The 15185-nt window shown below is 40.1% G+C and overlaps 1 protein-coding gene across 1 annotated transcript; it reads left to right on the forward strand.

The window, feature by feature from the left end:
* Nucleotides 1–2141: 2141 nt before the first annotated feature.
* On the forward strand, nt 2142–10343 carry GIN1 (gypsy retrotransposon integrase 1). The gene is made up of 7 exons (XM_009284193.2): nt 2142–2284; nt 3177–3370; nt 4459–4764; nt 5434–5622; nt 5719–5886; nt 6344–6632; nt 9711–10343. The coding sequence occupies exons 1-7, from the start codon at nt 2146–2148 to the stop codon at nt 10007–10009; spliced, it is 1584 nt and encodes a 527-aa protein (XP_009282468.1). The 5' UTR covers nt 2142–2145; the 3' UTR covers nt 10010–10343.
* Nucleotides 10344–15185: the final 4842 nt, after the last annotated feature.

The following is a 15185-nucleotide window of genomic DNA, read 5'->3' on the forward strand; positions in this document are numbered from 1 at the left end:
CTTCATTGGCTTATGTACATTCTTCCAAACTTTTATAGTAGAAACTGCCATTGCAGGAATGAGGATAGAGTTTCTGTTTAGCTGAAGTATAAGCTGTGGTCCTGCTCAAGTGTATCTTATTGCAGTGCAACTTCATTTTGTTAGAACCAATAACCATGTACTACATGGAGAATATTCACTGTTTCAGGCCAGAGTTTCACGAGCAAAAGATACTGGAAGAATAAAGATTGTTCTGGAACATCTTTTCTTGCCATGTGTGAAAGTCTGTCAAGCCAAAATGGTCCATTATCCCAGTGGTTAAGTGATAAAATCACTTGGCTAGTTTTGACTTCCAGCCATGCTTGGGTAACTGTGGGACTGGCCTTTAGGAGAGCCCTGAATGAAGCTTGAATGAATGCCCCTGGCAGATAGGGTATTTTAATTGCTCTTCACCAGTACTCTTTTACTGTCAGAAATGCTAGTTAAATCAACTTCTTTAAAACAACAGAAACATGACTTTTATCATGGTAGCCTCACCTTCCTTTCTGCGGTTGGTTACCCAGTTTACTAACTCAGTGGGTTGCTTTGGCTTGTGCTCTTAGATGTACATTTACAAGAAACTGCTGTGCCAGTCAAGATCACTAGAAACAGTACTCTGTTCTGGCTCCACTCCTTCCCTGTTCTGAAACACCCTCTTTCCTTGTGGACAGGATTGTAGTGGTGAAACGTTTATGCGTACTAGTTCTCTCGGGTATGAGAATTTTACTTTAAAATACTAATGTTGTATGACAAGATACTTCGCTGTTTTTGAAAGCCAGGTCTAGGTTGTGCAAAATGAAGTATTCAGTGGGGCAAAGGTCTTGTCACTGTTTGAATGTGAAGTTCCTGGAACACAGCAATGTTTAGCCCAGCTGTATATGGAAAATATGATATTCTATAAATAACATATGTCGTTTTATTTTCTGGGAGAAATGGAGTAAATAAAAGCAGGCATAATCACTCTTTAGAGCTCTTTACCTCCTTCCCACCCCCAGTATAGTAAAGGTGGGTGAGAATCTATAAATTGAAAAATAAATATCCTGACTTACACATTTGGCTTTCAAATAGCATGAATGTGTAATGAGATAACATGGATTCCAGAGTGACTGGATACTGTCACTTCCCCATAATTATCTGCCACTTAGCAGATATGGCAGACAAACTGATTACTCTTTTTAGCAGGCTGTGTTGTCACATTGTCTAGTCTTGGGACACTGACAGGATAAGGAAGAAATTTGCTTAATGCTGTGGATAACAAGCATTCATTAAGAAATGATGACATGGCAGACCCCAAGCTGGATCCTGCTCTTGTAGACATCAATTAGAGCAGGATCAAACTGCCGTTCCATCTACATCTTCATGGCTGCTGGAGCAGATTTGGAAAAAAAAAAAATCGCTGAAATCACATAGAGTCTGCATGAGTATTTCTGCTGTGAATATTTCTGCTTGTCATTAATTGGTAATTACTTTGATGCTGTTCTTGCTAGACCCAATCTTTTCCTGTACCAATGATGCATTTTACTAATGACATTTTAGTTTATTAATGTGATCAGGGAAGTCAGCCTGTGTCAGGGAATGAATTGTTACCTTACATGCGGAGTCTGGTTTGGGACTTCAGAATCTGTCAGATGAATTAATGAACAAAATAAATTTCTGTCAGTTTCTGTGTGGGGAGGTTTTTTTTTCCTATTTGTCTATGTGTTTTTTTCCAACTACGTGGCTCTTTGGACACATCTAATCTCCAGCATACCTGTGTTGAGAGCTATCCAAATCTTTAAGAAAGAGAAAAGCGATCTCTCTCTGGTCTCACTCACACTCTACACCCCACATGCCCCTCCCCACCCCCAGTCCAATGAATATAGTGGAAGTCCTCATTGTTTATAAGTTTTAAGGTTGACAAAAACAACTTTGCATAGAACAAAAGTAGCGTGTTGAGCAGTGTTCCTTATTGCTTAAGTTGATAGTATGGGGATATGGGGAGCAGTGCAGTGGATGGTGTGACATCCTCTCAGATGCTACATTATCAGGATACCTCTGAACTACAAAGAAAACAGTTAAAAACTGAAGATGCGCTCCTCTGACAGTTGCTCCATCTAACAAATACTGTGCATTTTGTTCAGGTTAGCAATGGTCCGTAGTGGAAAAAATGGTGGGCTCCACCTGAAGCAGATAGCATACTACAAGCGAACAGGAGAGTATCATCCCACAACATTATCAAGTGAAAGAAGTGGAATCAGGAGAGCAGCCAAAAAATTTGTTTTCAAAGGTAAAAATATTCTCTCAAATGACTCTGAAAATAGATTTTTAGGTGAAGATTTGCTGACGCAAAAAAATGAAAGTGGGATCTTGCTCTGCAGCATACTCTGATTTTGATATACATTCTCTATGAAACAAACACTCTGCTTAACCCTTGTTAATGCATAACAGGATGTTTACAGAAACAGAAATTCAATATGCTTTAGTCCTTTCCAGGAGGGGTTTATGATCTATCTAAAAGCCAAACCATGTTCTAGATACTGGGGAAGTACGTAGCCATTGCAATCCATAATTCGAAGGACTATGGAAAGGGAAACCCAGATCTGCAGCTGTAGACAGGGAATGCTCAGTCTGGTCTGGAGGATGCTGTGTGTGGCGGGGCAGAAGTGCAGGGATTGCTTTGCCATCTGTCACCTTAGAGCCTCCTGGCCCTTCCCAGCTTTACTGCATCCCTGTGAGGAGGTATATGAGCCTTTGTAGTCTGCTGTGCTCTCTCAATCCCATCAAACCTGCCAAGTCTATGTAGAGAGAAGGCAGGAAGGAGTTAAAGCTGCGAATTGCAAAGTCAGGTTGCTGGCAGGCAGACAATAAGTCTCCTAACATGTCCTACCTCCCCTTCCCACCCTGTCATTAGCTTGTGTTTCAGTCAGACTTCCTGTGGGAACTTGTTTGCATTCTGACTTGCCCTTGTAATGCCTCATGTCCAGATTAATAAACATAGGTGAACAATTGGCTCTTTGGAGGAAATAATGGTAGCTTTTTGTTTACAAATACTTCATTTACACAGAAGTGAATTGAAGTTGATTTAATAAATTCTGTACTGGATCATGCACAGTAGTTTAGTAAACCAAACAAAAGACAAAGCACTTGCATATAATTCGCTGGTACTTTTCTTCTTTCAGAAAATAAATTGTTCTATGTTGGAAAAGACAGAAAACAAATGCGCCTGGTAATTGTTTCAGATGAAGAGAAGAAAAAAGTGCTTGAGAAATGCCATGAAAATGCTGCTGGCACGCATCATGGCATATCAAGGACGCTGACTTTAGTGGAATCTAATTACTACTGGACCTCTGTAACAAATGACGTCAAGCAGTGGGTATGGTCTCATAGCTGCAGGATTTTTTAATGTAGTCTTTGTTACAAACGTTTTGTAATCATATGACTTTGATACAGCAAGCACCCATACTGCTTCATGATGAGGAAACGTAAGCTTACAATCAAATTTAATTAGCCTTCTTGCCAAGCTCTTTCTGTTACTACTGACCACGTGGCTTGCATATTGCTGTATGTTACGCAGTGGTGGGGAGCTGTACTGCCTTTAAGTGTGCAGGGCACATCTGGTCTTTGAGAGGGATTTCTCTTGCAAGGACTCTTGTATATCTTTGTTAGGATGCAGTGTACCATCCCAAGGATATGTGGCCAGAGTGGCTGCTGGCAGTTAAGAATATGGAAATGGTGCCTCTGCCTTACAATTAGGCCTGTTCAGGAAATAGTTAAACAAATCACTGCTTGGAAAAGTTCCTTCTCCTCCTTCACCCAGAGATACATGGATGTGAACCCCAGGCAGAATGTGATTCTTGAGGAAATGTCTTACGGCCGAATTGCTGTTGCTGTCAGCTTGCTGCATCACCTGAATGCTTTGAGTTCATGTGCAACTGTAACATGAACTGAATATGAGTCTTTGCTTTCAATTCAGACTTGGACAAAGGGGCTTTGTCCTGTAGATAAAGCTGATCCATGTTACGCACAGAAGATTATGTATACTGCCAGTGTTTTTCAGCCACAGCATACACAATAGAACCAAAAGGGGAATGATTAGGACTTTCTTTCAATCACAGCTGCTTCATAGTTCCTTTAGTATTTACAGATGGTAATGGATATTAAAATTTGTACTGTGGACTTGAAAGAGCACAGTGCTTTCAGGATGAGGAGATTCAGCTATGAATTCCTGCACATCTCCTTCTCCCAGCCTTCACTGTTGTTTGGTTTTGTTTTATTTTTATGCTGGGGCTGAAAAATCTAAGGGTAAAAAATGATAAGAAAGATGATAAAATGAATTTGTTTTGTACTTCCTGGTCTGACCTATCTTACAGGGGAATCGTGGAGATTTATGATCCTGCTGATTTGTCTTAAACCTTTACCATTGCTTTTTATTGATAGCGTCTTCACTGATTTTTGCACTAGGTGTATGCTTGCCAGCACTGCCAAGTGGCAAAGAACACAACCACCGCAGCACCCAAAACACACCCTATCAAAGCAGAGGACCCGTGGACAGCAGTCACTATAGACCTAATGGGACCTTTTAATGTTACCAACAGAAGCCACAAGTATATCATAATTATGACAGATTTGTTTACAAGATGGGCTGTTATCTTGCCGCTGCATGAAACTTCAGCAGCTGAAATTGCTAAGGCAATCATAAATGTGTTTTTCTTATATGGGCCACCTCAAAAAATGCCTATTGATCAAGGAAAGGAGCTTGTTTATCAGGTAAGTCTTTACGTGGCTGGTTTCTTTTTTTTTTCCAAGAAAAAATACATTTTCCCCATATTAAATTTGAATTTTAGACCATTCTTGAAAAAGACTAAGTCTTTAATTTAAAAAAAAAAGTTAGCACATACAGAAAATGACAAACCAATTATTTGCAATTGTAACATTACACAATGTTTCCCAGGGTTTTATTCTTTGGAAAAAGAACAAAGCAAAATGATTTCCTGATAGTCATAGTGCAGGTTTTGTCACTCAGTTGAACTGGCACAAGCTTTTACACTCCAATATGCTGTATTTCATTCATCCATATTGTCCAGTATAGCAGATAGCTAAGGGTATTTTTGACATTGGCATATAGTAATTATGAAGAGCTTCTCACACTTTGATCCTCTCAGGTGATGAAATCATGAGAATGATACGGATGAAATGACAAATTGAGTTAATGGCAGAAATGTGTTTAGAAACCATCAATTACTGGCTCCTAAGCTATACTGATTCCTTGTAGCTCTCACTTTCAACCCTGGACTATTTGGTGGGAATATGTATGTAAGACTTTTGCTCAGTCATCATTGTATCAACAAAAGGGTTGGAAAACTACTGAATTAGTTTACTTGAACTGTGATACAGAAGAGGGAAACCTTCAGTAATTGTGTTCTTTTTCTTTTGAAGATAAATGAAGAACTGTTTGCACTGTTTGGCATGAAACAAATTGTATTGTCTTATCCTCAGACAGATGATGTAAATGAAAGAACATGCAAGACAATCAAAGCTTTCCTTAACAAATACTGCACTGACCATCCAAATGATTGGGATGAACATTTGTCTGCTATTGCCTATGCTTTCAATTTGACAAACTTGGTATGTGAAGGTTCTTCCTGTTTTGACTGAAGTTCCCCAAAATATCTGCAAAGCTGTAGGCTAAATTTGCTTGCTTTTTGCTCCCCATTTAAATAGGAGCCAGATCAAAACACCCCATATTTCCAAATGTTTAATCGTAACCCACATGTTGTTGAGCCAATGGATATATGTGTGGAAGGAGAATACAGTATGTTTGCCAAAATATTTGAAGCAACTAAAAAAGCCAGTCAAGCACTGGAAGAAGAGAAAACCTCAGATTGCCAGGTAAATGTTATATATTCAAATTTTACTAGTAAAAAGACCAAAGAGAAAAAAGATGGGAAGGCTTGAAGTGTAAAGTATAACTAACCTTTTAAAGCAATGTGGAGTTTTCTGTGTTTTTTTTAGTTTTGTGGTTTTTTTTTCCTTTGCCTGTTATCCCTAGATTCCAGTGTACCTATTTTCGTATATATTTGGAGGGAATAACCTTAAGAGACCTATTGCCAAGAGATTAATATCTAACTTAGAGGGCTGCATATCTATGGAAGCTGAAAAACACTGCCTATGGACTATTGATCTATGAAGATAAAATCAATTTCTTCAGAACTTTCCAGCCCTACATAATATGAATTACACATCCAAAACCACTTATGTTATGCTTCTGCATTATTAACCAATGTTATGAAAATACATGATTATTCAAAATGTAATTCTTATGTAATTCTTATGTATCTTTCTGCAGGTGGAGAAAAACACTTCAGATGAACAAAAAATCAGAAACAAAATCACTGTCAAAAGAAAGCCAAAGCAATTAAATAACCTTCGACTTAAAGTTGGTCATGAAGTCCTCAGGCAAAGAAAAAACTGGTGGAAAGATGGTCGTTTCCAGTCGGAATGGGTTGGTCCTTGTATTATAGATTATATTACAGATAATGGCTGTGCCATATTACGAGATGCCACAGGATCCAGGTTGAAAAGACCCATCAAGATGTCTCACCTCAAGCCATATGTAAGAGGGTCCGGTGAAAAAGGTATATATATGTGTGTGTGTATTTTTTAATATATATAACTTTTAATTTTTCTGTCATGTCACTCTGATACCAGAGTGAACAGGTATCATTCACTCAGCAGTGTGAATTAAACTAACACTGGGTAATAATGTAATAATTGCAGTTTTCAGTAAGGAGAACAGTGAGTGTGAGTGGCTTCAAACCTATGCGGAGCATGGAACAGAGCTAATGAATCACATTTAAAGTATGTTTAAAAATAGCTTCCATTAAAGTTGCTTGTAATCTGCGGTTTGGCCCTGTTCATGCTGGCTGGTGAAAACATGCTGGAAGTATAATTAGGCTGAGCTGTATTCAAAGAGCATTTTCTGACTGTGTTTCTGTTTTGATGTAGGCAGGATGCACATTTATTTTGCTTGTGCAATGGAAACCTAATTTTTTTTCTTTTTTGCTTAGTCTGACTAGTGCAGATGGTACGTTTAGACTTTTTTTTAACAACAAAAGCCTCTAAAGCCTTAAAATAGAAAGACTACATCAGAGAACTGATTTTTGGAGTTTATTTTAAATTGTGCTACTGAGGAAGTAAATGTGTTTCTCTTAACAGAGCAAATAAAATTGTCGTGCTCTGCAGTAGACTGCTAGAAATTCCCAAGGACTGGGGTAATCAACTGCCACTCTTGCTCTTACGTATTCAGTGTGTCCTTTGTGATGCTGCTGTGTTAATCAAACAGTGGCAGCTCTTTCTTTTCTGTTGATACTGTCTTTGAGTCACTGCAGGCATTTTGAGGAAAATGAATACTCAGTGTTTAGAAGACTTCTGTCACAGAACAAGCTGCTTTTTCGTTAAAGGTTCTTGAAAAGTAGACCAGTTCCCACCCTATTGGCATGTGTGGTTAAGCTTTGGTTCTTCAAAATGCATAAACTGCATTGAGATGGTAATTTCTTCCACCACCTCTTAAAACTGAAGGGATTTGCAAAGCTGAAACTAATTACGGAATTTCATGTAAGAAGCTGATATTTCTGCCACTTGTCAGTTACAGATTTCATAACCGAGGTACTGATTTCATGTCACGTCTCCAGGACACTACTTTTACTGTTGGATGGTCACTCTGTGCCTTCCAGTTCTTCATTAAATTGCTGATCCATAAGGAGGAAGTCACATGCATGTCAAGCATGCAGATAATCTCCAGCTGTTACAATGACTTGGTAAATTGTGTCACAGTATAAAAAGTTAAGTGTAGTTGTCTTTGTAGGATCAGAGCCTAATATGTTTACCACTAAATATTGCAGAAGCAGTAGGTAAACTTCTTCCCTTTCCCAGGAAGTGACTAAAGATTAGTTGTCTGACACAGGCAAAAAATTCAATGGATTATGAATACTTATAAATCTTTAAATTATAGACCAATATTCATACATATTTACATTGTGTAGAGAGGTAAACCAGGCTTTGCCAAGGTAACTGCTAGCCTTTATCAAACAGCCTAACAGCGATCAAGAAAGTATTATTGCAGTTGGATAAGAGCAGTGAAACTGGGCAGTGAGTGACATAGTGAATGACATCTTTTTCATCTGCAAAGAAATGCATGTATCTTTGTTAACAAAGGACTTCTCTATTAGCAGGGGTGAACTTTTTTTATCTGCAACTTACTTATTATTCCTGCTGCTGTGGTGTAAGTCTGGTGGCTGTCCCTTTGCATAACCTTGGATGGGAACAAAGCATTTGCAGTGTTCTCTGTGAAATAAATGTGGAAAAAGTGCATCTTCGGTGAGGATATTTGTGGCTTTGCCTACCAACTTTGTAAGTGTTACTAAGTGTTTTGCTTACCCTGCTCCAAAAATCTGGAGGGTATCTTGTGTGTATCACACCTCAGATGTGAGTTTGGGAGTTTTAAAGAGGAAAGGCAAAGCCTGAAAATGAAGTGCTCATTTTTTATGTGAGGAAAAACTCTTTCGTAGGTAAGAATGGGCAATCAGAAGCAAGGTATTTTTTCATAACCTTTTGTAACACTCTCGGTCTAAAGATACATCCTGAGTCAAGTGCATTGACAGAGCCCTTGGTACAGGCATCACAGATTCGCAGCCTGGGTGTACCTGGGTTGCTTGCTACCTGGTTGTCTTTGCAGCCAGGCAGAGGTTCTAGGACACCTTACACACACATACTTTGTGTCTGAAGCAACATTTGGTTTTTCTTGTTTGAGTGTAGTTTGGTTTAAATATTAAACTCAAGAGAATGTCTCTGGGTCCAGTGCTCAAATGATTCAGGAGTGCAAATAAGCAGATTTAGGACACGTCTGTTGAGAAACATGGCCAGAAAAGTGCAGTTTCACCTCCACAGTAGCTCCCACAAAGGTCCCTCTTTGGGCCTACATCTCGCAAAAGAATTTGCAGCCCCCTCTATAGACATACTTATCTGTTGAATGGCTCTGATTTCACAGAACACTTAATTTCACACTAGGATCCTCGTGTGAGCAAGAAGGTAGGCCCTAGCCTCATCTTCCAAAACAGAAGTATTAACCCCATGTTGACAGTTACACTTCTAACTTGTGTGGTCAGACTGTTTTCATTTTACTTGAACTCATTTGGAAAAGTCAAACACTGTAACCATATATCAGACAGAAGAAAAACTCAATAGTACTATACAGTAGCCATCGCCATTGTTGTCTTTAAATTCTATAAAACTTTTATTTCTTTTTTTTTATTTCTTAAAAAAGCCTGTTGTGTTGCTTTAAGACTTCCCAGCAAGAGCTTGGAGTAGCCACATTTCTCTGTGTGCACAAAATGGAAGAATCTGCGTGTTCATTCATTTAAGGTATTAGTTCAGTAGGTGACTATGACAGACATCAAGCTAGGCATTGACCTAGCAAAGAAAAACACTAAATGTGGAGCACTGCAAGCATTATTTTGTGGATGTAATGAGATACAGCCAAACATTTGATGCTCAGTGAAATTAGGAAATTCACATTATCAGACTGCTGTCACTCAAACATTCTTGTCCTCTTATGGAAATTGTTTTGAAAAGTAAGTTACCACCTCACTAACATTTTAAGTATGGCTTTCAGTAAACTAGAAGGATCTGATTTAATGGCTACTCTTCTTTTACAGACAACCATTACTTTTTACAAGGTGGAGTAGTTGTTGACCATGACTATATTGGCTTATCTGAAAGATCCTATAATCCAAGCCAACAAGACTCTGTTGCTGAAGGAGAAATAAATGCGTACACAAGAGATGTCATGTCTGCTGTGCAAATGCCACCTGCAGCCTGCAAAGACCAAGAATCAACAGATGGTAAACATCAGTGTGAGCTGACAGAAGATCATTGCATTGAATCAAACAATGCAAAGCCGGAGCAATGGCCTTCACCTTGTTGGACGCTTCAGACAAAGATAGAGGATACTTAAGCATAGTCTCATGTCACGTTTCATTGCCAAACAGTTTGGAACTTCTATGGCAGACTGAAAACAGTGTAATAGCTCCAAATTCCTTAGCCAAATCTACTTTACTACTTTATGAATATAAGAGTACTGCAGGTGTCCACTGGTTAATTTGTATGGGCATTAAGAAGGAATTGCTCTACTACCAAAAACATAGACACAACCTAGTAAAAGCACATGTTCTGCTACTGTATGCATTTAAGAACATTGTTGGCGTCCAGTGGTTAATTTATGTGGGCATTGAGAAGCACTCGGTGACCAAAAGTACAGGCACAACCCAGTAAAAGCACATGTTCTCATCATGCATTTGAATTTCAGATTTTGTTGGTAGAATGGCAGTATGGCTGTACCTTACTGTTATCCTCTCAGGACACAATGCATCATTTCACTGTAATGACCTTTTCATTAATCCTTAGATGACTCATTCCTAATGTGGACAGAGATACTGTGGGATAAATATAATCTAAGCAACTTGATGTAAATTTTGCCTCCGCTGTAGAGAATCCTTTTCCTGTTACAAAACAGTTTCCTGTTCTTTCTGAAAAGCTGCAGAGTCTGACTTCTAGTAGAGCTTTTAATTTCTCTAAGATCTCACAAAACAGTAAAGCTGCCAAAATCAAGTGCATGTAATGTTCCGCATATGAAACAACGTGGCCTTCAGCTGCTCCCTGCTCATCAAAACTCTGCTAGGGTGAGCAATTTTAATTTCTCTCTCACAAAAAAAGCTGCCAAAATCAAGTGCATGTAATGTTCCGCATATGAAACAACGTGGCCTTCAGCTGCTCCCTGCTCATCAAAACTCTGCTAGGGTGAGCAATTTTAATTTCTCAGGCGCATCAAAATCTTAAAGAGCATTCAGCATTCATTTGTGCTTTCTTCACAAACATCTGGTTTCTCTTAAGGTTACATCTTCCCAGAGCCAGTACAGGTTTGGATATTTCCACTGACAGTGATCTAGGAAAGGTGAAGCACTGGCGTTACTTATTCTCTGAATTCCTTGAGTAAGTTGTTACTGGTCTGGACTTCCTGCTGAGAAGGCTATATTTCAAAGTCGGCTGAACAGGAATTATTTCATGTGGAAAACTGATGAGTGCAAGTCAGTTCTTTTTATAGGGGACTGACACGAAGAGGAGGAAAACTAGCAGAAAACTGAATTGAGAAATTCAGTAACTTCTATCTGATACTGTAGAAGACTTGCTTACCTCACTCTCTGAATGTGTGTGTTCCCTCATCTCTGCTGCTGAATGTTGTGTGACTTACAACACAGGTGGAGGAAAGTACTATTTATTAAGAGTTTTCAGTTAATCTTGGGTAACAGGACTTGGTCCTCAAGGCTGATTAGGTACCTAACTCATACAGAAATTCATACCTAATGTATAGTATGTCTTTGATATCATGGGCCACAGCTGTGTAAGAAAAGAGCTCAGCACTATGACAGGATCCTATCATAAAATTCAAATTAAAAAATACTTAATACTCAAAGTATTTTGTGTCTTCTGAAAATTGTCCTACGTATATACTTTTTCTCCACCAAGACTGTTTCAGAAAGAGGGTATTGGGAGGCAGTTGGGGATGCTGGCTTCACAGACTCTTCCTCTGTGCCAGCTCCGCAGAGCACCTGGAGATAAACAAGCTTTGTGTTGGCTTTTCAGCTTGTGTATGTTTGTCAATGCCAATGTTTCTGTTAGCTGCTGTTACCCGCAAGCCGTGCTGTTCTCTGAGGACAGCTGACCTTTATAGTCATCAGTCTAGTGCAGTCAAGGAAGTAAAGAAAGCGGGCTTGGTGAAATACATTTGTCTTGTTTGAAAAAAATGCTAGGAAATCCTGTCAAACTAGTTACAGCAGAAAAAAACCCACATGTAAATATGACATAACCAGTAATTGTAAACAGTGGCCTTACTTTGATTTAATCCCCCCCCTCCCCCAAGTAACGAGCACTGTGGTCATACAGTATTTCTTCCCTGGAATAGTAGTTTAAAGACAATAATCTGTTTGGGTGCTGTGTGCTATAGCTGCTGGAGGTTCATGCCATGATAATGATGTGGCAGCCTAAATTGTTCCTATGCTAATCCTTAATAGAGGCCCAGGCTCTTTAAGCCAACCCCTCCTCCTCCTTATGTACCTTTGTTTCTTCCACTATGATTATTGCCTAAAGTGATATCTTCTGCTAGGATGGATTTGGTATATTGTTAGATACATTATGTGTGTGCGTGCATGCAATATATGTATATATCTATAGTGCACGCAAAAAAAAAAAAAATAGCGTCAGGGATGAAATCAGAGAATAAGGGAGCTCTCTGCAAGATTCCTTTCTGCTTTGTTAGGTGCAAAAGAAAACCATTTTTTTAATTTTTTTTTTTTTTATTTCAACTGATCAGTTCTTTATTTGCATACAGTACAGCAGAGCTGTTGTCTGGGAAAGCTCTGGGGCAACACAAGTGCTGTGTACTTGTTAAAGCTACATTGGAGAGAAAGTGACAGTGGAATAGGAAAACGGGGAAAAATTTAACATACTGTGTAATGATAATCATTCAGCTTCCTGGTAATTTTGATCTACTGTATTAATAGGCAGGCATTAGTGCCTCTTCAGCGTACCTAAATAGGGCCTTCTTTGTATGTGGGAGGTTCACTGAAATAAAGTACAGGGGTTTCAAACTAATGATGTGAAAAACAATCAATGGAAACTGAAAAAAACCCACCAGGAAACCTGAGACACTGCAAGCAGCACACAGTGCTTGGGGAAGCGCAGAGAAATCCCTCGCACATTTGCCACAGCAAAGGGTTGTTCAGTGTATGCTTGTGACCACAGTGAGTCGTGACCTGCCTACTTTTGGTTTGTATTTTAACCAACTTGGATAATGCACAAATGACCATCTGTCATCTCTTTTTCACTGGCACACAGGTTTGATTTATGATAGGACAATAGCAAAAGACTATTTCATAACAGAATTATTAGAAATTCTGTTTTCTAATAGAGTTTGTGCCCCCTCGTGGCAAGTTGTTTAGAGGGCAGGAATAGAAGGGAGTACAGCATGGACGGAAAAGTGCGGATTTCCTTATACCTCCCAGCACAGAACTGTGAACATTTATCCTTTGCGTTTGCTAGTAGTGCTAACTACCAGCTCAGTCTGATGAAAAACACCACAAAAAACATCTGCTAGTGAAAAGACTCTGTACAAACATTCAGAGTGTTTTACTGTGGAATGAAAACCATTCCTCTTTTGTTTGAATACTTCCTGAACTTTTGTATAGTGTTTGCCCATTCTGTGTTAAGGCGTTCTTGCTTTCCAGCTACAGACATTGTAAAATTTTTTGCTGCTTCTCCCTAGAACCGAATGTTCCTGGCTGGAGGGCACCAGTGAGTCATGATTTGCTTTTCACAGCAAGCAGTTAACAAATTTTCTGGATATATCACTTCTGAGAACGAGATAAGCTTCCTTTACTCATTTGCTTGGGTGCAGCATGCGTACCAATGACCTTTTGCAGCAGATATCATTACTCTAATGACCTCACGTCAGAATCTTTGCATAATATAATTATGCAAATTAATTATGCAAATTAGAGACCTTATTGGTATTTTCAAAATCTGTGATAGAATATTTTTTGGGATTGGAGTGGAGTGCATGATTTCAGTTAACTTGTTGGACTAGCTAAAAATAAAACACGCAAGCTCTAGAGTCTCACCAGGTGGTGGAAACTCAGCAAGGCACATCAGCAGCTGTCATCATTGTCTCTTGGCCTGAGAGTACGCTGCCCACCTGTGAATTCAACAGAAGGAAATGCCATGTTAGAAGTCACCAAGACCAGGCGCTGTGTTAAATTAGAAGGCTAAAATTGACACAAATAAACAGGATTTAGCAGTGTCTTCAGGAAATGGGTATTACACTCCTCTACACATATTAGAAGACCTGCTGGGCTACTGTGGCAATCTTGGTAATCAAATTATGTAGACATTCGGAATGAAAAGCAGTACACGAAAAGCTTTGATATGAAAAGGAAGGCTCTTCCAGATAGAAGTATCCAGACTGTAACTTAAACATTTGATTCAGAGCCTATTAATCCTGAGAGATGCATTCCCCGCTCAGTTCTCCTTCCCGCCTCTCTACTTGCACACAGACGGAGACCACATTTGCAAGTACAAGTGCACTCAGGTTGCCTGAGCTGCCTACTTGTGTGTCCCATTGTAGTAGGCATTACTGCAGGCTCTGAGGATGGGTTCATGCGTTTATCTTCCCACAGGACTCCCGGCTGCAGTCGTGTGCAGTCCACTCTGCCCTGACGCTGCGCAAAGAAGTGTTACGGTGACGAAGGGATCTGCAGAAACCTTGCTGCGTTGGCAGCCAATCAACAAGACAGGCTGTAGGAAATACAGCATTCCCAGCCTGCCAGGCAGTGCTGCCCTGCTACAGGTTGCTAGTGGAACGGACCACAGATCAGCTGGATACAAATTTCCGTAATTTAGCAGTTGTTGCTCGCGTGGTCCTTTTCTGGGTGCTTGACAAGAATCTCTGAGCTTTCAGCAGCAGAGCTGGAGTATTCAGAGCTGCAGCTGGTGGCAAGCGGCAGTGCCGTGAATAAAAAAAAGTGGTATCTAAGTAAGTGGGTTAAAAGGAAATAATCCAGATTTCACAAATTCGGTACTTAAAATTAGTCAATGTTTTTTGACAATTTATACCTTCACTCTCTATGCCTCACTCCCCCTTTCTGTACAAAGTGAACAGCACCATGTCAGTTCCCAGCCATACTGAAAAAAAGTCATTACTCTTCACAAAGCGGCCAGGCATAGCGATGAAAGCCCCAGTAGAGAAGTCCACAAGAAAACGAGTTCTGTATTTTGTGCAGCGTTTCAGTGATACGCAGTAAATAATACCTGGGGTTCCCCACCAGATGGATTTTGAGTGTTTAACTGGTCAGATCACCCATCACTTCCACAGGGTAAAGGCCTGGCAAAGGGAGAGCAGACTAAACGGGAACGGGACGGGGGCTGGCGGGTGGTTACAGCATCGCGCCGGCGCGCTGAACTTCTGAGATTCCCGGCCTCCGCGCGCCGGACGCCGCAGACGTTACCGGCTCACTGCGGGGCGCCCGCCCGCGCCCCGGCCTTCCCTGCCGCCCTGCTGAGGCGGCCGCGCGGTGGCGGCC

Source organism: Aptenodytes forsteri, unplaced genomic scaffold (assembly GCF_000699145.1).
Source record: "Aptenodytes forsteri isolate BGI_AS27 unplaced genomic scaffold, ASM69914v1 Scaffold69, whole genome shotgun sequence".
NCBI classification, from domain to species: Eukaryota; Metazoa; Chordata; class Aves; order Sphenisciformes; family Spheniscidae; genus Aptenodytes; species Aptenodytes forsteri.

Bases quoted from the DNA above. Each gene is read 5' to 3' on its own strand.
- GIN1 (XM_009284193.2), top strand. From the start codon at position 2,146: ATGGTCCGTAGTGGAAAAAATGGTGGGCTCCACCTGAAGCAGATAGCA. The intron at 2,285-3,176 runs GTAAAAATATTC...TTCTTCTTTCAG, and splicing joins CAAAAAATTTGTTTTCAAAG to AAAATAAATTGTTCTATGTT. The intron at 6,633-9,710 runs GTATATATATGT...CTTCTTTTACAG, and splicing joins AAGAGGGTCCGGTGAAAAAG to ACAACCATTACTTTTTACAA.